Source organism: Rhipicephalus microplus, chromosome 2, assembly GCF_043290135.1.
Source record: "Rhipicephalus microplus isolate Deutch F79 chromosome 2, USDA_Rmic, whole genome shotgun sequence".
Taxonomy (NCBI): Eukaryota; Metazoa; Arthropoda; class Arachnida; order Ixodida; family Ixodidae; genus Rhipicephalus; species Rhipicephalus microplus.
Genome location: NC_134701.1, coordinates 176,368,999 through 176,393,602, shown reverse-complemented (window position 1 = coordinate 176,393,602; position 24,604 = coordinate 176,368,999). Strand labels below are relative to the sequence as shown.

Below are 24,604 nucleotides of genomic sequence, written 5' to 3'. Positions count from 1 at the left end.
GTGAGAACCCCCTCGAATGCTGGAAGAACATCTGTAGCCACCTTCACCCATTCCTTGTGAAAACAGCTCGCAGATATCTGTCAGTGCCCGCAACCCAAACAACAAGTGAAAGGTTATTCTTGACAGCGGGTGCCATTGTAACCTGCAGAAGAGAGCACCTTCATCCACAACATGTCGAAGAACTAGTTTTCTTGCATGAGAACTTTTGACTCATTTCAATTTTGGAAAGGGCACCTTAAATATGTGATTACCTGTGATTTTTTTTATCTGAAGCATACTGAGTTTCTAAATAAGTCAGCAGAAATAACAAACTGTGATTTTACTGCTGCGATATTTTTTTCTGTGACATAACCTTCAAAGTTTGAGAGGACTTTCTTCAATGTTTTTGGAGCTTGTAGTCTTTATTGCACATCTTGTTTGTAGAAATATGTTTTCAAAGGCCTTTCTGTGATGTTCTCTGTGTGTGTTTTATATTATCTCAGAGTAATTACTATATGTGGGTAGAAGGGAGCACCTACATTTACCCCTAGTCTACAAATGGTTGTTGATGTTCTATGTGTGTGTTTTACATTATTTTATATGTGTGTAGAAGGGAGCACCTTTACCACTAGTCTACAAATAGTTTTATTTAATATATGTTGGTAAAAGATTCTTTGCGATGGCTTTTACATTGCGACCTTGGAAATAAAGGCTTTTTGCTTAGAACTTTCAACTGTTCACTCTTGTTCTTTACACAACTGGCAACTATTCGTATTCGCTTCAAATTTCTTTGACCTTGAGGGTTATTCACTTTGAACTCGCTTTGAACCTAAAAAGCACTATTCGCACAAGCCTAGCTGGAAGCATTCAACGACCCATTCATTACTGAATTCATATTGTGCGATGCCTGGCTACAGAATTTAGACTGTGTGATGCTTGGTTGTTATCTTCTACTACACTATAGTACACATGTTAATGTGGTTCCATCCCAACATAGCACTTGTATGGGTTCTGCAACGGCGTGTCAAGCAGCAGCATGGCTCTGTGGAAGAATGCCAGGCTGTTGCAGAGAGCAGCCGGGAACCCCAATTCATACTGGATGTTTTCTCTTATTTCCCTTTTTTCCCCCTTTCTCCAGTCATAGCGGTTATAGACACCGGCAGCGAACAACTACAGCACCAAAAACAGCCCTTGTTGTGATCTCATAACCACTTTTGTCGAAATTAGCATAGCTTGCACTGCAGGGCCAATGCTAAAGAGGCAGCAAAACTGAAGGGTATTCATGATTACACACACTCATTCTCAACCATCTTGGTTGCGTATGCCGAACTGGCTAGGAGCTGCCAGTGCCGTTCCCACTTCGCAGAAAGCCTTACTTCCCTAAACGCGGACTCTCCTTCGGCAGCATCAACTATCCTTGATGGGCGCCGATAACTACTGAGCGAGCGTGCGGCTTGGAGTGGCGTCACTGCAGTGGTTACGAGGTTATGCCAGGTGTTCACAAAACTGTGGCATTGGCGGTTGCTATGGTGGAGACGCAATGGGGTATCGTTACAGGGTTGAAATTGCAGGTAGCTAGAACAGCTTCCCCATTAAAAAAAAAAGCTTATTTCAGGCTTTACAAATCAAAACCACGATGTGAACATGAATTGTGCCGTAGTGGAGAACTCCCAGCAAATTTTTCAGTATCCGGAGTTTTGACCGTGCACACACGGTATCATACGTCAGTGCCTTTGCATTCAGTATAAATCTCAATGCAGTTGCCAAGGATAAATCCTGTTCAACAGGGTGACAGTAATACAAGATTCACTAAATGTGCCAAATCGGTAATTGGTGCTTGCGGGAAGCTTGCCATAATTCACAAGTTAAACGCATAATGAATGTGGAAAAACAACTCTGAGTAGTCACGTGCCAGCGCATCACATATTACTTCACCAACCCTATTAACCTAAGCAAAGAAAGCAGCCAAGTGGTATATGTAGTCAAACCCCTTTATAAGAGACACTGATGTGAGAGACAAATGGGTATAAGAGACACCTTGAAATTGAGGTTGATAAGAAAATCCAGACATGGTACCCTGCTTATAAGAGGCACCTGATACAAAAAACAAGAATTGCTGCCAGCTGCATGTCTCTTATAATGGGGTTCAACTGCAATACATTGGAATGACATGCAGTCAGCACATTGGTAACATTAACAGTTGGGTTTTCCAAACGAAAAACACAACACTTTCATGAGGGCAAACTGGCCAAGAAAATGAAAGTCAAGGTACAAGCAACACATGTCGTGCACTGATAGCAGTGATCACAGTCGCAGGTCAATGCTGATTAGCTGAACAACAAAGCACACTGGTATTTATATGTGTAGCATCGAAGATTTCAGCGTTATGGTAAATGGCCATGTTAGTTCCAAAATAAACACCCATGTTTGCATTGTGAACTTAACGTTTTTGGAAAATTCTGAAATAATTGGGCCCCCGAGACACCGAGGAGCGGTTTTGCACGAGGCAGCAGTTGCGTGCGTAACGGACAAGTTACATGAAAATACAAGAAGAATTTTATGTGGCAATATGAAATGAGGGGTACTGTAGTGCAGGGCTACAGAAATTTCGATCACCCGGGGTTCTTTAACAAGCACCTAAATCTGTCCCACAACAGAACATGTCAACACATTACTTTTCTCAAGTTTATTAAGTTTATTACGTATATTACAGCAGGAGCTCCCAAAGTATCAGAAAAACTGACAGAGGGACCTCCTAGCGCTACACCAGTGCGGCTAATTACAAAAAATGCAGCAAAAGATGCCAACGTGTGAGCAATGATTAACGAGCTGATTAATGATTAGTGAATAAAAAGATCCAAATATGCCCACAACGCAATCTAGAGAATGCAGCAGTTTAATACGAGAGGTTTTCATTCCTCTACTCACCAGGACTTCGTAGTCAGGGACCGAATGCGTCCCAAGGCCCGACCTGTCGAACTTTGTGCGATACGTCGCTGTTTGCGTGTCGACAGCATCGATAGATCCTTCGAAAAGCCCATCTTGCGGTTTTCTTAAACGAGCTGACGGAAAAGCAAATAAATGAACGGCAATCAGACATAGTGTGTGCCTGAACCACTAAATGGCAGCAACACAGATTAATTCAGCAATATAAAACTATTTATTTTATTTATTTAACATACCTTACAGGCTCTCGTTAGAGCATAGGGTAAGGGGGGCTTACAGAAAAAAGAAAGAAAAATAAGAACGTATACAGTTCAAATATACAAATAAATGCAACATAACAACGACACTAATAACAGTAATAGAACAAGGAAAATACAGTCACCAAGTATATGCACTTCCATACAGATGTCTATGAAATGATGCTAGATGTAGTGAGAGAGTAGTTTCTCGCGGAACGCGTCATTGTTAGTGACTGAAACTATCTCGTCGGAAAGATCATTCCACAGTGAGATTGCCTGTGGCAAAGCAGATAAGTTGAACGTGTGTGTTCTGCCAAAAATACGCTTAAAGCTGCACTGATTTCGCACGCGTGCAGACATGCGATCCGGTGTGTGTAGAGGGAAAGCGCATGGATTTCTGCTATTAATGTACTTGTGAAACAACACAAGGAGGGCTATCTTGCGGCGGATATCCAATGGTTGTAAACCGATCTCGCGTTTAATTTGAGATACACTGCTGTGACATTGGTAGTTCTGAGTGATGAAGCGGGCTGCTCTGTTTTAAATGGCTTCGATCATCTGTATTTAATAGTTTTGATAAGGTGACCAAACTGGTAAGGCATATTCTAACTGTGGGCGTACGAATGTTAAATAGGCTATTTTGCGGATGCTCGATGTGGAGTAATGGAGATTTCGACGTAAATAACCTAGTGTTTTGGATGCCTTGGAACAAATGGAAGTTATGTGGGAAGACCATGAAAGTTTAGAGTCAATAATAACCCCTAGATATTTGTATGATGTGGTTCGAGATACTTCACCATTTTTAATTTTGTATGAAAAAGTGGAAATCGAGGTTTTTCGGGAAACCGACATTATTTTACATTTTGAAGTGTTCAAGCTCATTAACCACTTATTACACCAACTGCAAACGAGGTCTAGGTCACCTTGAAGGGCCTCAAGATCAGAAGGAGATGTTATGGTTCGATAAATGACAGTCGTCTGCAAACAGGCATATACGGGATGAAATGTTAGTCGGCAGATCGTTGATGAAGATTAAAAAGAGTAGAGGGCCAAGGACGCTACTCTGCGGCACTCCTGAAGTGACTTCTGCGATATCTGAATGAGAATCATTTGCAAATGTGAGCTGTTCACGAAATGAAAGAAAATTTCGAAGCTATGATAGCGTTAAGGAATCCAATTTAAGAGAAGACAGTTTGGAAATCAGACGACAATGGGCGACACGGTCAAAGGCCTTCGAAAAATAGAGGAAAGCGCAATCTGTCTGTGTGTTCATGTCCAAGTTAGTCTGTAGATCTGTCGTGAATTCAAGTAGTTGTGTATCGCGAGAGAAACCTTTCCTAAAGCCATGTTGGGTGGAACTAAAAAAATTGTTTGATTCAAGATGACTGTAAATGTGAGAAGCAATGATATGTTCAAGTAATTTACAGCTGATAGAGGTTAACAAGATGGGACGATAATTTTCAACCTGATCTTTACATCCCTGCTTTAAATATGGGAATAACTTTTGCGACTTTCCAGTCCCTAGGAAGCTGACCGGTACACAAAGACTGTCTGAAAATGTGAAATAATATATGAGAGGACGTGGGAATTGTATTTTTTAGTATCTTTGAATTGATATTATCTAGACCACTAGAAGTAGAAACTTTGAGGTTGTTGATTAGTTTAGTGATGCCCTCAATGTTAATATCTACGGGTGCCATGAAAGGGTAATCAAGTTCCGGAAACTCAGGAATGCTAGAATGATCTTCCCGTGTGAAAACAGAAGAAAATATGTGTTAAATGCAATTGCACACTGGTCTCTTGGGAGAGGTAATTGGTTTTTGCCTTTCAAAGTAATATCTGTCACAGCAGAAGCAGGTGATAATTGTTGCCAAAATTTTCTGGGATTGCATTTTAATAATGATGGTAGGTCATGTTCAAAGTACTTGTCTTTAGCAGTGAATAACAGAAGTATAACTTTTAAGTGGGAATTGTATTTTTTAGTATCTTTGAATTGATATTATCTAGACCACTAGAAGTAGAAACTTTGAGGTTGTTGATTAGTTTAGTGATGCCCTCAATGTTAATATCTACGGGTGCCATGAAAGGGTAATCAAGTTCCGGAAACTCAGGAATGCTAGAATGATCTTCCCGTGTGAAAACAGAAGAAAATATGTGTTAAATGCAATTGCACACTGGTCTCTTGGGAGAGGTAATTGGTTTTTGCCTTTCAAAGTAATATCTGTCACAGCAGAAGCAGGTGATAATTGTTGCCAAAATTTTCTGGGATTGCATTTTAATAATGATGGTAGGTCATGTTCAAAGTACTTGTCTTTAGCAGTGAATAACGCAGAAGTATAACTTTTAAGACATTCCTTATATGAATTCCAAGCAGAGGCACTACAAGCGTGCATCGCGGTCCTATACAGCCTTTATTTTTTTCGATTTCTCAAAGTTTGCAAATATTTGTTAAACCATAGGTTTCTCTTATCATTAGATATGGCAATTTCAGGGACGTATTTGTCGACTAATAAAGTAATCTCCTCTCTAAACAATGACCAATTTTCATCGATGGTACGACTTGACAATGAGGGCAAGAATGTGCTGTGATAGAATTCTTCCAAGTCAGAATTCATACAACTATAACTGGCCTTACTGTAGTCTCTAATCACTTTTATAGTTTTACCTGCAACTTTAAGAGGAATGTTTATTGATAATTGAACGTGCTTATGGTCACTAAACCCTTCAAGGCAAGAGATTTCACCTACATTATCAGAATCTGAGGTAAGTAATAAATCCAAAATATTATTGCCCCGTGTTGGCTGGTTGATTAACTGAGCGAAATTAAAATCAAGGCCAAATTCACAAAGTCAAGAGACATTTTTGAGGTGGATGAACAGTTGATCCAGTCAATTTGTGGTAAATTGAAGTCACCAAACAGATAGACATTATTAGTGCGGTATTTCTCAATAGCTAATGTGGTGCTGCTGCGAAGGTGATCTATAAATGATGGTTCAGAATCGGGAGGACGGTAACATACGCCTACTAGTATTTTAGCGGCACAAATCGTGCACGCGACCCAGACAATTTCTAAGTTTGAGTTTGTATCGATGACAAAAGTAGGTATAGATTTTTTTATAGCAATAAGGACACCTCCCCCACGTTTGCTTTGACGATCACGTCGGAAGACGTTATAATCGGCATTCCCGTGAAGAATTTCACTGTCATCAACATCCTGAGTAAGCCACGTTTCAGTGAGCAGGAGGACATCAGTTAGGCTATCTTCTAAGAATGAACAAATGAGATCACGCTTGTGCAGTAAACTGCGAATGTTAGTAAAGGAAACCCATACAGTCGGTGCAGATTTACTCCGAATTTCTCTAGAAACATGCGCACGCCTATGCCTCAGCTATCTAGCAGACAGCTTGACTGCGTGGGTACCACTATCATATATGTACGTTTTATCGCCCATGTGCAGACGATCAACGACGAGCTTGTAGGGCTTGTTTTCATTTTTGGCAAATTCGATTAGCTTTCTTCTGGCTTGTAGCGTGGGTAAAGAGAAATCCTCACGTATTAAAAATGTCGATCCCTTTAGTTTATGAGCTGAAGCAAGAACGCTCTGCTTATCTTTGAAAAAAGCAAATTTTGCTATTATAGGCCGGTGTTTGCCAACAGCAAAGCGACCAAGTCTGTGAACTCGTTCAAATTGCGCGGCACTTGTATTCTTCTGTAGTTTCTCTGAGCAAAATTTAATCACCTTCTGCTCAGATGCATTCCAGTCCTCGTTTTCATCATCTTCTATTCTAAAAAATAGCAAGTTACAGCGCCTGAGCCTGTTTTCCGTGTCATCACATCTGGATGTGATTTCCACGAGTTTCTTAGAGATGGAGGACATAGCGGAACTCGAAGTGGCATCTGTGGTATATGAGGAGTGTAGACTACCTTCCATCTTCGACACCCTCTCTGAAAGAAGCTTTACCTCAGCGTTCGTGTTTATATGGCCTTGTTTATATGGCCTTGTGTATATGGCCCCTGACCTCCTCAAGTAAAGCAGTTTGAGTAGCTTCAATTCGTCGCACTGTTTCAAGTACCGCACTATCCGATTTGGGCTCAAATGTAGGAGAACCGGTATTACCTTCGAGTACTGACACTCTCTCCGATATGCTTCTCAAATCAGCTTCTATGTGCTGCACAGTCCACAAAACACTACTCAACATATTTTCCATTTTGGCTCCAGGCCCGGGATTTAACTCGACATCACCCGACAACACAAGCAACACTGAATGAATTGAAGGACCGTAACACTGGCCGTAACACTGAATGAACTGACGGAACCCAAGTGTATTTACGGGAACTAGCTATTTTATAATAACCCATCTGTTAAAAAAACTGCCAGCATTACCATTTTAGACAACCATAAAAGGAATGTATTGCCACTGTGGTAATTAATGAACGAATAGAACAACATAATCTATAGACATCCACAAAAGGTCAATTTATGCTTTAATTAGGTTTTATGAAATCAGAAGAAATATTTCGTACATGGTGAAGTCTACAACGAATCTGCACCACTGAAAACATTGCGAAACTGGGCATTTCATTGAAGCAATGTTTCAACATTCTAGCTAGTATTCCAAAAGATATTTCTGGACAAAGCAGCCGATTTAGAACAAGATCTTATCTACTACAGTCAAATACAGTAAACTCTCAGTAAACAGAATCTGAAGGGACTAAAAAAAATATTGTTATGTGGGGGAATGACAGAAAATGGGTGTATCATTTACTATATTGTGATGCAATGGTGAAGGCAACCTTTATTAGGCCTAGAAGACACGATGAAGAGACCACACCCGACGCACAGAACCCAGGCAAGCAAGTTCCCACAGCAGATGAAGATGATGACCACTCATGATGATGAACACGTGTGAAGAAAGCAGATGAGCTTAATGGATGCCCACACTACCCCCCCCCCCCCCCCCCCCACATGACAGCGGCCATCTTGACCGCAGTTTACAGCGAAGAGGGACACCGTGTGAAAGGCTTCATGAGGGATACATGGACTATTTCTGCTGCCCGGCAGCGGCGGTCCGTTGGAAGAAGAACGGGTGCCACGCGATATCTGACAGGAGACGTTTGCTCCAAGACAGTGTAGGGGCCAATGAAGCGTAATTGAAACTTCTCGCACAGGCCAGGAGTGCGAATGGGTGTAAGAAGGAGGACTTCGTCGCCAGGGCTGAAAGAAACGACACGATGAGAAGCAACATACTCAAGCTTGCGATCCTGTTGCTTGGCTTCAATGTTGACGCGGATCAGGTGGCGGCAATGAAGTAGACGAGACACATATTCTTCACTTCAGGATGGACATGGTTTATCAGGCGCACAGAAGAACGAAACATCGAGGAAAGAAGAAGGGAAGTGACCGTGGACGAGGTAGAACGGCGAGTAACTGGTTGTGCGCTGTACAGAGGTATTATAGGCAAAAGTGACAAATGGCAGAATGGTGTCCCAGTTTTTGTGGTCCGGTTCGATATACATGGCTATCATGCCTGACAGTGTACGATGAAAGCGCTCAGTCAGCTTGTTCGTCTGAGGATGGTAACTGGAGCTTGTTTTGTGTGTAGTGCCGGATGCCTTGAGCACTTCTTCGACAAGTTCTGAAAGAAATACTCTTCCACGGTCACTCAGGATTACACGAGGAGCTCCGTGACGAAGAATTATTGCTCGAAGGATGAAGTCAGCCACTTCCGAAGCGGATGCAGAAGGCACGGGAGCCATTTCGGCGTAGCAGGTCAGGTGGTAGACAGCTGTAACTATCCATAGATTGCCCATGACACGTCATAGGAAGTGGGCCATACAGGTCAACACCAAACACCTCAAATGGTTGCAGTGGACATGGGAGCGTTTGTAATTGTCCGCTTCGAGTTGAGCTTGCGACACTGACTAAGGGCGCATGAGGCAACGTGTTTCGCGAGACTGTTGGACAAGCCCGGCCAGTAGTAGTGACATCTTATGTGGTCGTACGTATTCTGGAAGCCCATGTGTCTAACAGACATGTCGTCCTGATATGTCTTGAGGACTTGAGAGCGGGGTAGAACGGGCACCCAGCGTTGGTTTACCTTCAGGGTGGTAGATATGATGGTACAGGACATGGTTGTCGAGCTTGAATCGCGTCAGCTGTCGGCGAAGACGGGCGTTAGGGGGCCGGCAAGTCCCATCAAGACGGTCGATGATATGGCGACAGTAAGGGTCAGCATGTTGGTGGGATAACAACTAACCACATTCGTTTGGAGAAGTTGGGCCCAGAGTAGCTAAAGACGAAACATGTGGGCAAGGGACAGCCAAAAGCTTCTGAGTGCCGCAGTGAGGGAGCGGGCAACGCGAAAGTGCGTCGGCGTCCTGATGTTTGTTTCCCGACTTGTATGTACTACAGTCAACTGCCGATTTTTCGGACCCTCTAGGGAGCGAAAAACCGTCCGAAAATTCGGGCAGTCTGAAAAAATGAATGCAAGCACAAAAAAAAAGCGCATTATTTTACTGATAATTTTCAATGCAAGCAAAAAAATACACACCATTTTGCTAATATTTCTCAATGCAAGCAAAAAATGCACTATTTCATTGATATTTCTCAAATCAAGAGGGTCAAGGTCGATAACTAAAGCAGAATGGCAGCCGTCCAGGCACGACTGCGAATTCCTGCGTTTACGCATTGCAGGCACTGACAGGGTATCTCACCCAGGCCTGATAACCCCACTGGATAGCAAGATACTACGCTCGGCTGGGCGCAGTCGCACTCCTGCTGTTTCATCTGCACGTGCCGCGTCGACTCACTGCCCCAAACGGTCGTGACGTCTGCTTTCCCGAGAACTCCGCCGGTGGCACCGCCTTAATCCATAAATACGGCCTCAACTGGACAGTCGGCGTTCAGAGCAGACTGGCAGCCGTCCGGGCACGACTGCTAATTCCTGCGTTTATGCTTTGCAGGCATTGACAGGGTATCTCACCCAGGCCTGATATCCCCACCGGATAGCAAGATACTACGCTCAGCTGGGCGCAGTCGCACTCCTGCCGTTTTATCTGCACGTGCCGCATCGACTCACCGCCCCAACCGGACGTGGCGTCTGCTTTCCTGAGAACTCCCGCTGGTGGCGCCGCCTTCATCCATAAATACGGCCTCAACTGGACAGTCGGCATTCAGAGCAGACTGGCAGCTGTCCGGGCACGACTGCTAATTCCTGCGTTTACGCATTGCAGGTGGGTTATGGGAGCTTGTTGCATCTTCTCCTTGCTTTGAAAATGGCTGTCTGTCTGCTCTGAGTGCCTACTTATTTGTGCATTGGCGCTCTACATGGGCATCCTTTTCTTGTTCCTGTGTATATAGTGCTGATTCTCTGTTTCACTGTCTGCCCTGATGGATGCCCTTGCTGTCCTCTCCAAAGCACTGGGGGACAAAACGACGAGTTCTATTAAAGAACTCACAAAGGTGCTAATAGAAATGTTCAGTACCATCATGGCGGCCATGACAGAGGTCAGGGCTAGCGTCAGTAGTTTCGAGGAGTCTTTGAAGTTTGAAGTTTCATAGTCAGGGCTTTGACGACTTCAGATCTGAGCTAAAGGCTGTCCGACAGGAGTTGAGCGAAGTTAAAAAGCGCAGTATTGAAGACGAAAGGGAACGTCATCAACTGGTGAAGGAACTCAGAGATGCAAAGAAAGAAATTGTAGACTTGAAGCAGTACTCCAGGCAGACTAATCTAGAACTTAAAGAAGTACCGTTAACTGAAAAGGAAGACCTCGGTCAAACACTACATAAGGTGGCCTCTTGCCTGAGTGTTCCGCTTTCGGATCATGACGTGGATGTGGTGCATCGTGTCCCCACAAAAGGGGGCGGGCTGCCCAATATAATCGTCAAATTCAACTCTCGAGCTACCCGTGACAAGCTTCTGTTTGCCGCAAAAAAGAAGCGGCTGAATGCGTCCCTGCTGGGTTACCAAGTAGATAGCCCAGTATACGTGAATGCCCATTTGTGGCCTGAAAACAAAATTCTGCTCGGAAAAGCTGTCCAGTGCAAACGGGAAAGGAACTGGAAATTCGCATGGGTTGCTGATGGCGAAATTCTAATGCGGAAGTCTGAGAACTCGAGAGTTGTACACGTCACATGCGATGACGACCTGATGAAAATAGTATAAATAGCGGTTTGCAACTACTAGTACTCCTATAAGTAACATCATGCCACTCTCTGTAATCACACCTCACAAAGTACCTAAAAACAACAATATCTCTGTCTTCTACACGAACATCCGCAGTTTAAACAAGATTTTGAACTTGCTCCTTGCGTTCCTATCTACGCATGCCCAACCTGTCGATGTTATAGCGTTGACTGAAACTTGGGCTAACAAAGGGCGAAAATTGCAACATCGATGGGTACACATTCATATCTAATCCACAAGATTCAAGCACGCGTGGCGGTGGTGTGGCCGTCTTTATAAAATCAGGACACTCGTTTTCAAAACTAGAATCTGTCACATGCAGCTGCGCAGATATTGAATCATTGTTCATCAACTTGGAGTGTTCCCTTATCATACCGTCCTCCGAACTCATCTTACGTTTCTTTTCTAGATATGCTTGAAAAGGCGCTATTTACACTTGCGGCCAACTACAATATTCCCATTGTCATTACAGGCGACTTCAATATTGATACCTGCAGTCTAGCGTCTTCTGATTACGAGTTTTTGCTTGCTTCTTTCTATCTTCGAAACTTGATTTCTATGCCCGCACGTTTAACTAGCACCTCAGCGACGATCATAGACCACGTGTTGACAAACATATCCACCCCGATCAATGCAAGTGTGTATGACGAACCAATCTCTGATCACCTTCCTATTTGTATCTCGATTATAGACCTGTTCAAGACTGCACCTAAAAATCACCCTGTCATTAGAACAATAGATTATACGTTATTAAAAAACGAACTTCTATCTCTCGTACCAAGCAGTCTGTACCATGATGATGTAAATACTGAGGTTGCCAATCTAATCGAAACTATAAAGACTGCAATCAGTAACGCTAGTAGTACCGTATCTTCTCGCTCTTATAACGTACCGATCTGCCCTTGGATGACCCAAGACATTCTTGCTATCTTGAAGAAGAAACAGTTCCGGTACAATAAATGGAAACAGCATGAACATAATCATTATTACTTAGGGCAGTAAAAAAGCTTACGAAATGAATCTGTGGCAATAATCCACGTACGCAAGAACTACTACTCCAGCTTGATTCAACGCGCGAATGGGGATACAAAAACAATATGGAAAATTATACAAGGAGTTGTAGGAAATTCTAGTCCGCATCGCATTCTCCCTTCAACAATAGACGAAAAAACTGCTGAAAGCTTCAATTCATACTTCACTAGTATTGGCCCGTCCTCGGTATCTAGTCATCCTGACTCTAATTACATGTGTTTAGCCAGCTCCATATCCAATACCTTCTTTACTCATGACATAGAATTAGGAGAGCTGTTATCTACCGTGAAAAAATTGTGTATTAACAAAACCCCAGGGCTGGATGGAATCACAGTACATCTGATCAAGGATAACATAGACATATTAGGCCCCATCTTGTGCCACATTTTCAATCATTCCCTAACAACCTCTTCCTACCCTGATCCTCTAAAAGTCACCAAAGTATTACCCGTATTTAAAGACGGTGATCGCTCTGACCCTTCGTGTTACCGCCCGATATCAGTTCTCAGTATAATAAACAACATCTTTGAAAAGCTACTTTCTTCTCAAATCAACAAATTTCTGGAAAAATATCAAATTTTATGTCCGTAACAGCATGGTTTCCGTCCGGGATATTCTACTTCCACTGCAGTTGAAACATTGACACAAAATGTCAACACAGCTTTAAATAGCCATAAACTAGTTTCTATTGTATTTCTTGACCTACAGAAGGCATTCGACACTATCGACCACAGCATCCTTAAAAAAAATTTAAACAACTATGGCTTGCTGGAGACGCTGCGAGCGCCGACGAGTGCAGACGCGTTTCACGTCGGCTCCTGCTTTCATGAATAACTTCGCAGTGAAAATCACCCCGTGCATTTCTCAGAGTGATATCAGAAGATTCGCCTCGTCATCTAGATTCTCAAGATACCAAAGACAAGGTGGGCCAACTGTTTTTCGTCTTTTTATGGCCTTTTCTCGGTGCACACCACACGAGACGCTGTTAAGCCTTGCGAAACAGGCCGGTTTTCTCAGGGAGCCGGTGCTGTAAACCCAATGGAATCTACCGCGTCGGTAGGCGACGCGCAACACAATGCTGCTGATTTGAGGACGATGGACGTACAACACAATAATGATGAATCGCCAGCCACTACTGAGAGTGAAAAAGGCTGGCACACCGTCTACTACGGACGTCGTCGAAAGCCCGGACATGAATCTGTCAGGGACGCTGATCGCGTCCATACACAAGGTAGAACCCGGTTTTCGTAACACGCAAGCCAAAACGCAGGAAAGACGGAGGAGCCGCATTGAAAAAGCGAGCAGAATGCCCAAGCTGCCAGCGGGAGACTACAAAATTGTCATCCGACCGAGAGGAGGCCTACGCGTAGCCGCACTCAGCCCAACCGATATAACCAGAGGCATACATGAAGCCGCGGCTACACCACCAAAAGTCAGGCACTTTGACGTGATATGCCCCAACAAGACACAGAAAATCATGATAGTGAGCACACCAGACCCCGACCGAGCTGACCAGTACAGAAAAATCAAGAAAATACTTATACGAGGCAAAGAATATGAAGTGGCAGCGTATGAAACAGCGCCAGAAGATACAGCCAAGGGTATCATTAAAGGAATCCCCCTGGAAGAAACGCCCGGTAGCATTAGGGCGGCCCTTGTCACTGAAAGAAACCCCAGCATCATCACAGCCAAACAACTGGGGAATACTACAACGGTCAGTGTGCTCTTCAGAGGAAACAAGGTACCCTCCAGTGTGTGCTATGATGGAATAATAATACCGTGCACGCAATACCGCAAGCAAATTGACTACTGCAAGCAGTGCAACAGACTGAGACATAGAAGTGACGTGTGCCCCAACCCCCAAGATAAACTTTGTGCTGGTTGCGGCGTTCACAACCCCAAAGACGACCACAGATGCGACCCTAGTTGTCAAATCTGTGGAAAAGACCACGTTACAGCCGATAAAAGCTGCACGGCCAGGTTCAAAAAACCTTACATTGTAAAACAGAGACAATGGGCCAGACTACGAGAACATCAAAGGCAAAGCTCATCTCCACCAAGAGGACGTCCACGAGAGCGCTCGACATCGAGACCCGGAAAACGACAGCAAACAAGATCCCGCTCCGGTTCAAGGAACCGCAGCCCTGCAAGCTCCCACTCCAGTTCCAGGTCGGGATAGGCGTCTAAGGGACCAACAAACAAGGTGAGCTGGGCAGATAGAGTACGCGGCTTGCGACCGGAGGGACCTTAGGAGGTTAAAAATAATAACGGTAGCAATAACAACAACAGTCAAGAGTTAGAGTGGCTTAAAGATGAAAAGAGACGAATGAAAGAAATGATAGAACAGATGCAAGCTCAAATAGAATTCCTTACTATGGAACGCGAATGCGGCAAACCCAGAAGCCCTAATATAACTAATACTGTAATGCAGGAGGAAACACCCATAGTCGACGATCGCATGGAGATAACTATCCCTCCGTTAAAACGAAAAGCCAAAACGCAGAAAACTACAGATCCCCCAAGCACTAAACAAGAAAGCATCTCACAACAAACAAGGTTGGATAACATTGAGAAAAAAGTAGACCAGCTATTAACCGCATTCCAGTCTATCCTGGAAACCACCACTAAGACGTCTGTTGATCTGACAGCACTAGCAGCCAGGGTAGAAATGCTGAAACGAGGACGCAACCCAAAAACATCCGCAGACCTTCAGGGTGTAGTCGCAAACGTTCACCAACAATCGCAGGCACCATATCCCCTGCAGGCAACTCCCACAAAACCACCAACCCCTCTTATCCACCCACCTATTTTCACGCCTCCCACACAAATAACGAACAGCGATGGTGAGGCGTGGTAAAGAAGAACTCCGCGTATGGCAATGGAACTGTAGAGAATTCAGGGCTAAGAAATCTGTCATCCAGTAGTACATACGGCAAGGTAACAAGCCAGATGTTATTTTACTTCAAGAAACGCATGGCCTCGCCACACTACCAGGATACGAGTCAGTAAGTCCCGAGCGTGAAGAAGGAAATAAAGCTCTCACTTCACTAGTAAGGAGAGAGATTACGGTCAGAACCCATAATCTAGAATGTGGATACAACCATATAACGACAGAACTTCTATCTAGCAAAACAAAAGGAACCAGTACATTTATTCTTAACGTATATAGCAGTCCGTCAAATCACAGACAGCAATTTCACTCTCTCTTTAGACAGGCCGTGATATTAGCTGGCAACGCCCCGCTCATCATAGCAGGGGACTTCAACGCTGCACACGTATGGTTACACTACCCCCAAAGGGAAACGGTTATTGCACAGCATACAAGATGAACAGCTTACTCTGATAACAGACCCGCATGCACACACACGCCTAGGTACAAGCACCCAGCGAGACACAGCACCGAATCTTACAATAACCAAGAATGCCCCGGGGACTACATGGCACAACACATTCGATGATTTAGGAAGTGACCATCGCATACTCGAAACACACGTACCATTCACCGATAGCGGCAGGATTACGAGTATGTGTAACACGAGATGTCTAGTTGACTAGGATAAATTCCGGGAGATCAGAAAAACGATTACTGAAGATCCTGACGATATCCAGCAATGGTGCGAGAGCATAATAGACACCGTCAGAAAAGCCACACCGGAAGTAGCAACAGATATCCCAGTTGAGCGCATCGATAACAGATTACTCCACCTGTGGCGAACTAAAGAAGCGTTACAACACAAATGGCGGAGGCAAAGACACAACAGAACAATCCGGAAAAAGATAGCACAGCTCAACAAAGACATTGAAAGTCACTGCAAGCAGCTTTGTGAGCAACAATGGGCGGAAATATGTAAGGACATGGGCACCCATATTGAAACATCACAAACGTGGAAGTTGCTATAGTTTCTTTTAGATCCCACCAATACTAAAACTGAACAGAGACACACTATCCGTCGTCTCACACGCGAATACGAAGGAAACGAGGAACAGCTAATGACAGATCTACAAAAAATCTACATGCCCAAATCGCCCCCACTACAGCATAAAAACTATACAGGCAAAGCCAACCACAACATGGACAAAAACTTTGAGGTAGCAGAGGTTAGAGCGGTGCTCCACAAATTAAATGTAACATCAGCACCGGGACCCGATGGAGTCACCAACCGAGCATTACGTAACCTGGAAAATGAATCCATAAAATTTTTAACTGGATATATAAACAAATGTTGGACAGAAGGGGCAATACCCGGCGTGTGGAAAGAGGCTAGAACAATCCTTATACCAAAACCTGGAAAGCCAATCAACAAGTAAATCTCCGACCCATCTCATTAACGTCATGCGTAGCAAAAGTAATGGAACATGCATTTTTAAATAAAGCCAACAACTATCTTGAGAATGGTGAGTACTACCCACACACGATGATAGGCTTCCGTCGTCACCTAGCCACCCAAGACGCCATGGTACAGATTAAACACCAAATCATAGACTACCCCACAAGATCCACACGAGCCATACTCGGTCTGGATCTCAAGAAAGCATTTGACAATGCAGCTCATGAAACAATTATCAGCCGCATACCGAGCTTAAACATGGGTGAGCGAGCCTATAATTACGTCAGAAACTTCTTGACCAACAGGAAAGCAAGGCTCAGCTTAGGAAGCCTTACATCTGATCTCCAAGAATTGGGCTGCAGAGGCACTCCACAGGGCTCCGTAATATCGCCAATGCTCTTTAATCTAATCATGATTGGACTACCGAAAGAGTTAAATAAAATCCCGGGATTATATCACTCTATCTACGCGGATGACATCACAATATGGGTCAGTGATGGCAGCGACGGCTACATAGAACAGAGACTCCAAGAAGCAATAGGAACAGTTGAGCGATACTGGGAAGGCACAGGACTCACATGCTCCCCGGAGAAATCAGAACTTCTTCTCTACAGGCCAGCAATCAGAGGCAGACCACGCAAGTCAGAGGAAAACAAGCGGCAATATGAGGAAATTAGGATTCATACACAGGAGGGCACAGCTATACCGACAGTTCCAAAAATACGGGTACTGGGATTAGTCATCGAGGCTAACGGTGCCAACGGCGAGACTATACACAGACTAAACACCAAAGTCACGAATGCGATGAGACTGATTTGCAGGGTCACGAATAAACACCAAGGTAGGAAAGAAGCCCACGTAATTCGTCTAATTCAGGCCTTCGTCATAGGTCCCATAAGGTATGTAGCAGCATACCACAACTGGCAAAAAGCTGAAACTAACAAAATAAGTGCACTCATCCGGAAGGTCTACAAACAAGCGATAGGAATACCTGAGTATGCTAGCACAGACCTTTTTCTTCAGCTAGGACTACACAATACGCTTGAAGAGATTATAGAAACTCAGCGGATATCCCAGCTTGAAAGGCTCAGTAAAACTAAACCTGGAAGAAATATAATGAGTAGATTAGGGATCATGTACCATGCACAACATGGTGTCAAAAATGACATCCCTAATACAATCAGAGCTAAGATCATTTCTAACCCGATACCGAAAAACATGAACCCCATTATCAACACGGACCGCAGAAAACACTGAGCAAAAGCACTGCTCAAAGCACACGGCACGAACAGTAAATCTCTTTTTGTAGATGCTAGCCCATACCCTGAACGAAAAGCTCACACTGCTGTCGTGATTGACACGTCCGGCATTTGCATTAATGCGTGCTCTGTCATAACAAACAATATAGAGGAGGCTGAGGAGGTAGCCATAGCCATGGCTATCACCTCCAACAAACACTCATTCATACTGAGCGATTCGCAAGTAGCAATCAGAAATTTTACGCAAGGACGGATTTCACAGCAAGCCCTCAGAATCCTCGTTAGTAACCAAGAACAACACAAAGTAGATGAACCGAAATACCTCGTATGGTTCCCGGCGCACACAGAGACTGATACACCCAATCCTAACGAGCTGGCTCATGAGTTGTCGCGAGAATTAACCCGCCGCGCAACCCGACCACACCGCTCGACGATCATCTCTGGCACCGCCGACGTACCACACAAAGACCGCTTTACAAGCTACACAGAATACATGCAACACTACAGAGAAGCAAGGCGCGTCTTTCCCGCCCCTCATCCGAGTCTAAACAGGCAAGAAGCATTAGAATACCGACAGCTACAGACGAACTGCTACCCGAACCCTGTGCACCTCCACAGGAGCTACCCAAACTTATACCCGGACAATAAATGTAAGCTATGTGTAACAGAAAAGGCGTCTTACAAACATATAGTATGGGAATGCCCCAGCTTATCAACTAGTTCTCCTGAAGTCCTCCGGGAGCAGGCGACTTGTGCTGCTCAGCTTGGAGGTTCAAGACCAAAAATGGGCAATCCAGCAGGCCAGGGAGGCTGTACAGAGACAATGTCTCCCAGTACCTCCTTGTGCGGTCTAGCCCGAACCACAAACATGCCGGATACGAAAATAAAGTTTATTCATCATCAACTATGGCTTTAGAAATGAAAGCTTTGAATTCTTTTCCAGCTACTTCACTCATCGTAGTCAAATTGTGTCTCTAGGTGGCATCACTTCTTCGCAAAAACCGATAAGCACAGGGGTCTCGCAGGGATCTGTCCTGGGCCCTTTGTTCTTTATATTATATGTAAATGACCTACCACTGGTTATTAATTCTGCAGAGCTACTATTGTACACGGATGATGCAGCTTTAATTGTTACAAGGGAAAATATGCAAGAAATTGAAACAAAAACAAATGCTGAACTAGCAAATATATCACATTGGTTCAAGGCAAATAAACTTACCGTCAACGCGAAAAAAACAAAGTACATGATAATCCATTCCCGACATATGCCAATAAATCTAGACAGCATTCAAATAAAGATAAATAATTAAGCACTCGAACGCATCAATTCATTTAAATACCTAGGTGTAGTTATTGACAACCATTTGCACTGGCAACCCAATATAAAAACAGTATGCTCGAGGTTATCTTCGGGCTGTCATGCATTGTTGCAAGCGAGAAATTATTTCAACCTTGCAATATTACGGATCTTGTACTTTTCTCCCATCCACTGTCATCTGTCCTACTGCATTGATTCATGGGGTTGGACTTACACTACATACCTGGAGCCTTTACGAAAACTACAGAAGCGCTCACTAAGAATAATAACGCACTCAAGCCACGATCATCCCAGCACACCCCTGTTTAGTAAACTACAAATTTTACCAATGGACAGTTTGCGTCAACAGAGAACAGCCATCGCTGCTAATAATATCATAAGGTATAACCATCCTGTTCATTCGTCCATTCTTTGCTCCTCATCCCGCCCTACGAGGAATGCTGCCGCCGGTAATTTCAACCTTCCTCCCACGAACAACGTCTATGGAGAACGGCGTCTGCAGTTCGTCGGTACCAAAATCTGGAATAGATTGCCCCAGGATATAAAATCGGCTGTTAACTTTCCTCTGAAAATAAAAAAACATTTCCTTGCAATCATTAATGTTTCTCTGTAACCGCCTTGATAGTAACAAAATCGTTCAATTCTTGTATATAAGTATCACTACGTCCAGTGAAAGTTTACTGCGTAGCTGTTATTACTTATTGCCTTTCTTTTGTTTGTGTATAAAAATTACATGTTTCTGTTATCTTACCCAGCTTCGAATATCTGAATATATATGTCTGTACAATGCCCAACCTTCTTTTCTATATCCGCAATGTTTAGCATCTTGTATCCTGGTTCAATGCCTTGTTCTATTGTTTTGCTACATGTGCTATTGTTGCCTTGTGCTATCGTGTGGATACTGTGCCATCTTGTATCGCATCATTGGACCCTATTCTAGCCTTTGGCTATGGGTCCAAACAGTTTTTTGATCTATCATGTTGGAATTGAAAATAAAGTGAAATGAAATGAAACGAACTGCACTGTCGATGGTGCCGCTTTCGCCACACATCTTCTTGAACTTGAGGTCATTCCGATGCTTAAAGTTTCTCAGCCATTCATCACTGAACTTAAAATCCGTGATGTCCATTCGAAGCACGAGAGTTTCCGCTTTTCGTTTCAAGATGCAGTCCGAGACTGGCAACCGCTTGGCAATCATTGAATTAAGCCACACGACAACAAGAGCATCCTCAAGCTTTGGATGAATACCTTGGCTTGCATTCATCTTGTGGGCTCCAGACGGTTTTTCGGCCGCTTCCAAGATCTTGTCTTTGTTCCTCAGGAAATCGGAAACTGTTTGCTTGGAAATGCCAAACTCCTTGCTCACATCAGCCTGCGATCGGCCACTCTTCACTAACTTAATAATGGCGGCTTTCTTCTCCATCGTTAACCGACGGTACTGTTTTTCGCGCTTCGATGCCATCGGCGAGGACGACGAAGGCGGAGTGGGGGCCATCGCAGGCAAGCGAAATCCTCACGATGTGAACAAAGGGGTTTGCTGACGAGCGTCGAAGCACCTAGGCTTAGCGTTGCAGAGCACACTTCACACGATCACACATCCACGCACTAGGCTAGCCAAACACCATGTGGGCTGCGTAAACAAAATAGCGCGACGGCACGCGACGGCGCCTCGGGTACTCCGGAAGTGGCGCTGGTAAACTTTCAAGATAGCCAGCGTGGCCAGACCAAATGGGTGTGTGACTGTTAGTTCTAGTTCGAAGTGGTGAAACGCTTCGCGAAAGCGCTGCGTGGGAAGCCAGAGTGACACGCACAGCACAAGCGCTAAAGCGAAAAGAACTTTATTGAGGCCAAAAAATTTCCAGGTGGAGAGTTTCAATTGTCAGCGAAGCACCCTTGCACGATAAACACGGCCAGTGTTAGGTATCTCGGAGGTCGTGTGTGTTTCTCCGCTAACGATCAACGAGTCCAAGCAACAGATGCCGCCACAGTAGACCGGCGCGCTCAATTATGCGATCGTAATGGCGTGTGACGCAGTTGTGGTGGTTTCCACTGGAGGTCAGTGGTGGTTTCCTACCTTCCGTCGCGTCAAAAAGTCTGGAAAATTGGACTGGGGGGGGGGGGGGGGGTTCGAGCGTTCGAAATTTTAGACTTCCTACATTGATTTTATGGGGCTCGTGGCGGTGCCGCAAGGATGTCCGAATTATCGGGCATGTCCGAAAATTTCGGTGTCGGAAAAATCGGCAGTTGACTGTAATAGTGAAGTCATATTCTTGTAAGCGAAGAATCTAGCGACCAAGGCGGCCGGATAAGTTCTTGAATCTCGAGAGCCAGCACAAGGCGTGATGATCCGTAACCACAGTAAAGTGGCGGCTATGGAGATAAGGTCGAAACTTTTGTACAGACCATACGACCGCTAAGCACTCCTGTTCTGTGATGGTATAATTGTTTTCGGCAGGGGTCAGTGCACTGATCGCGTATGCGACCTTTTCACGTGAAGATTTGTCTCATTGTAATAGAATACCACCAATGCCCTGACCACTAGTGTCTGTACGCAGGAGCGTAGGTGCGGTTTCGTCGAAATGACAGAGGACTGGTTCGGATGTGAGTGCACATTTCAGTTGGGCAAACGCCGCTTCACATTCAGGAGACCACACAAAGGGGACGCCTGATCCGGGCAAATTGTGCAATGGTGAAGCTATTGAGGCGAAGTCTCAAATGAATCGGCGAAAATAAGAAGCGAGGCCGAGGAAACTACGTAAATCTCTGGCTTTTTCACGACGCGGAAGTGTTGGACAGCGAAAATCTTGTCTGGATCGGGACGAATACCGTCATTGCTTACGATGTGGCCTAACACTTTAATTGTCTTGCTCGCAAAACGGCACTTCGTCCAGTCGTTGCAAGTGCTGACGGAAGGTTGACGAGAAAACAACGATATCGTCTAAATAGCACAAGCAAGTCTTCCATTTCAAGCCTCGTAAAACTGTGTCGATAATCCGCTCGAATGTTGATGGAGCATTGCAAAGGCTGAATGGCATGATGTTGAATTCATAGAGCCCATCTGGTGTTGAAAACGCTGTCTTTTCCTTGTCGTCCTCGTGCATGGGTATTTGCCAGTAGCCCGAACGCAGGTCTAGGCTTGAGAAGTACTCGGCACCCTGCAGTGAATCTAAAGCATCGTCTATGCGCGGCATGGGGTAAACATCCTTGCGGGTTATCTTATTAAGTGCCCTGTAGTCTACGCAAAATCGCACGAAGCCATCTTTTTTCCTTACTAAAACAACAGGGGATGACCAAGGACTCGCAGAGGGACGTATGATGTTCCGTTGCAGCATATCGGCTACATTTTCTTCAATGACCTTACACTCAGATGAAGAGATGCGATATGGTTGACGGTGTACAATAAAAGTGCCATCGGTGTGGATACGATGTGTGATAATGGACGTCAGTTACCATCGTATGGATAACATTTTCTTGACAGCAGATGGAAGCGTTCGCCGTAGACAGAAAATCCCAGCCTAATATAAGCTGGTGGGCACACAAATTCAGCACGGCGAATTGTACAAAATGGAGAAGACCAGCAATGAAAACACAAGCGGTGCACATAGCGGCAGGTCTAATGGCGTCCCCTTGAGCAGCGAGCAGTGTAGGTCCATCATAAGGAGTGGTGACTTTTTGCAGACGTGAGCACAAGTAACGATCAATCACAGACAAACAAGCACCAGTGTCTATTAAAGCGTCCAAGTACACACCTTCTATTAAAACAGATATCGTATTATTTGGACGCATTGGAGGACTTTCTGTCTTTTCGTATGATGCAGCTTTTCCTCCAAGAGCTACAGAAGTTAGTTTTCCAGACATTGGTTGGTGAATTGCGAGACAGGTCGCAATGGAGACGTGGAGCGGCAGAGGAGTGATGGTGAGCGGCGTCTAGTAGAGCGGTAAGGAGGGGTTGGCTCAGATGTTGCAGTTGGCGACGGTGAGTGACGTAGCGGCGGATTATAAGGACGACGTGGGAAAGCGGACCCGCTTGTCCCATCATCCTGTCCATAGGTGTCGAATCCACGACGCTCGTCCTGCTGACTCTTCCAACAAAAGCGTGCAATGTGGCCCTGATAGCCACAGTAATAACAAATCGGACGAGGTGGCTGCCAAGGTGGGTGAAAGGGCTGGCTAGGCGCACTCGGAGTCATCGAAGCCTGGGGTACAGGCGTCGAGTGTGCAGGGGCATCGGTTGTACGATGGGTAGTGAACCAGCGAGGACTTGTGCGTACCTCGGCTGGAGTCGAGGTACCACAATCCACAGTAGAGCACACTAGTCCACAGTTACAGCCCACAGTAGTGCGGCCAAACACAACCAAGATGGCGAGAGCAGGCACACCTAATCATCCACTTCTTCGTCTTCTAGGTGAGCAGCACATAACAATATCCTCTGGCAGCGAAGGCACCGACACGGTGAAGCCCGTGAAAGAGGTCACTATACATGTGCGTTGGGGGAGTCCAGTCTGTGATAAGGTCTCAGATGAACAACGCGAACGATGTCAGTGTGTGCTGGTGTGGACAAGGACGAAGACAATTGTTCGATTTCCTACTTGACATCGGTTACTTTGCGGCGCACACGGTATGGTCCGGAGTACGGGTATAGTAGCTTCTCAGAAAGCCCAAGAAGTGTGCAAGTCCTCCGTCTGCCATCCTGATCACACGCGCACACCAAGAGCAAGCAAGACGCGCACACGCAACACAGACGTCAGATTGTGCGGAACAGCTCTGGGCCCGTTTCTAGTCAGAAATGAAACTAACTCGAGCCAGCGTGGCTGGCGCCGGGAAGCTGTGGAGACGGGCAAAGGAGTTTGTGATCAAAAGAGACGAGTAGATTTGTGAGAGAAGAAGGGCAAGGAGTTGCGATAGAGTGAAGAGAGGGGAGGACATGGCGGGAGGGCGATCTTGAAAACCAAAAGAACGGGGGAAGGAGGTAGGTCGGGTAGCTTGCTTGAAAGATCCGCAAAACGCACATGTAGAAAAACTTGAAAGAGTGCCCACGCGGGCAGAAGTCAAAGCACGGCCGCCTGGATCTGCACGTGCGGCGGTGTTCAAAGAATCAGCGGCCATGGTCAAAAAATTTTGTTGCGCTGGCGAGTTTGCGTGGCCTCACAAACTTCGATATTTCGCGATTCATTCTGCGTCAATTAACAGCTGCTTTCATGCTTCTGCACGCGTGTGGAGGGCATGCTGAGCAGAGTGCGAAGTGAGCAAGAACAGGTCCTAAACACAAAACGAATCGCGAATCATCAGAGTCGGTGGGGTAGCGTACGGGCGTGCA

General features: G+C 45.0%; 1 protein-coding gene across 5 annotated transcripts in view; it reads right to left on the bottom strand.

Moving 5' to 3' along the window:
• Positions 1-24,604, bottom strand: part of LOC119169657 (protein lin-9 homolog) — a 165,199-nt gene that overhangs the window by 100,290 nt on the left and 40,305 nt on the right. For all 5 annotated transcript variants that reach the window (XM_075887098.1, XM_075887099.1, XM_075887101.1 and 2 more), the window contains exon 9: positions 2,908-3,041. In XM_075887098.1, the coding sequence (XP_075743213.1) occupies positions 2,908-3,041 (134 nt within the window). The remainder of the gene's footprint in view (positions 1-2,907; positions 3,042-24,604) is intronic.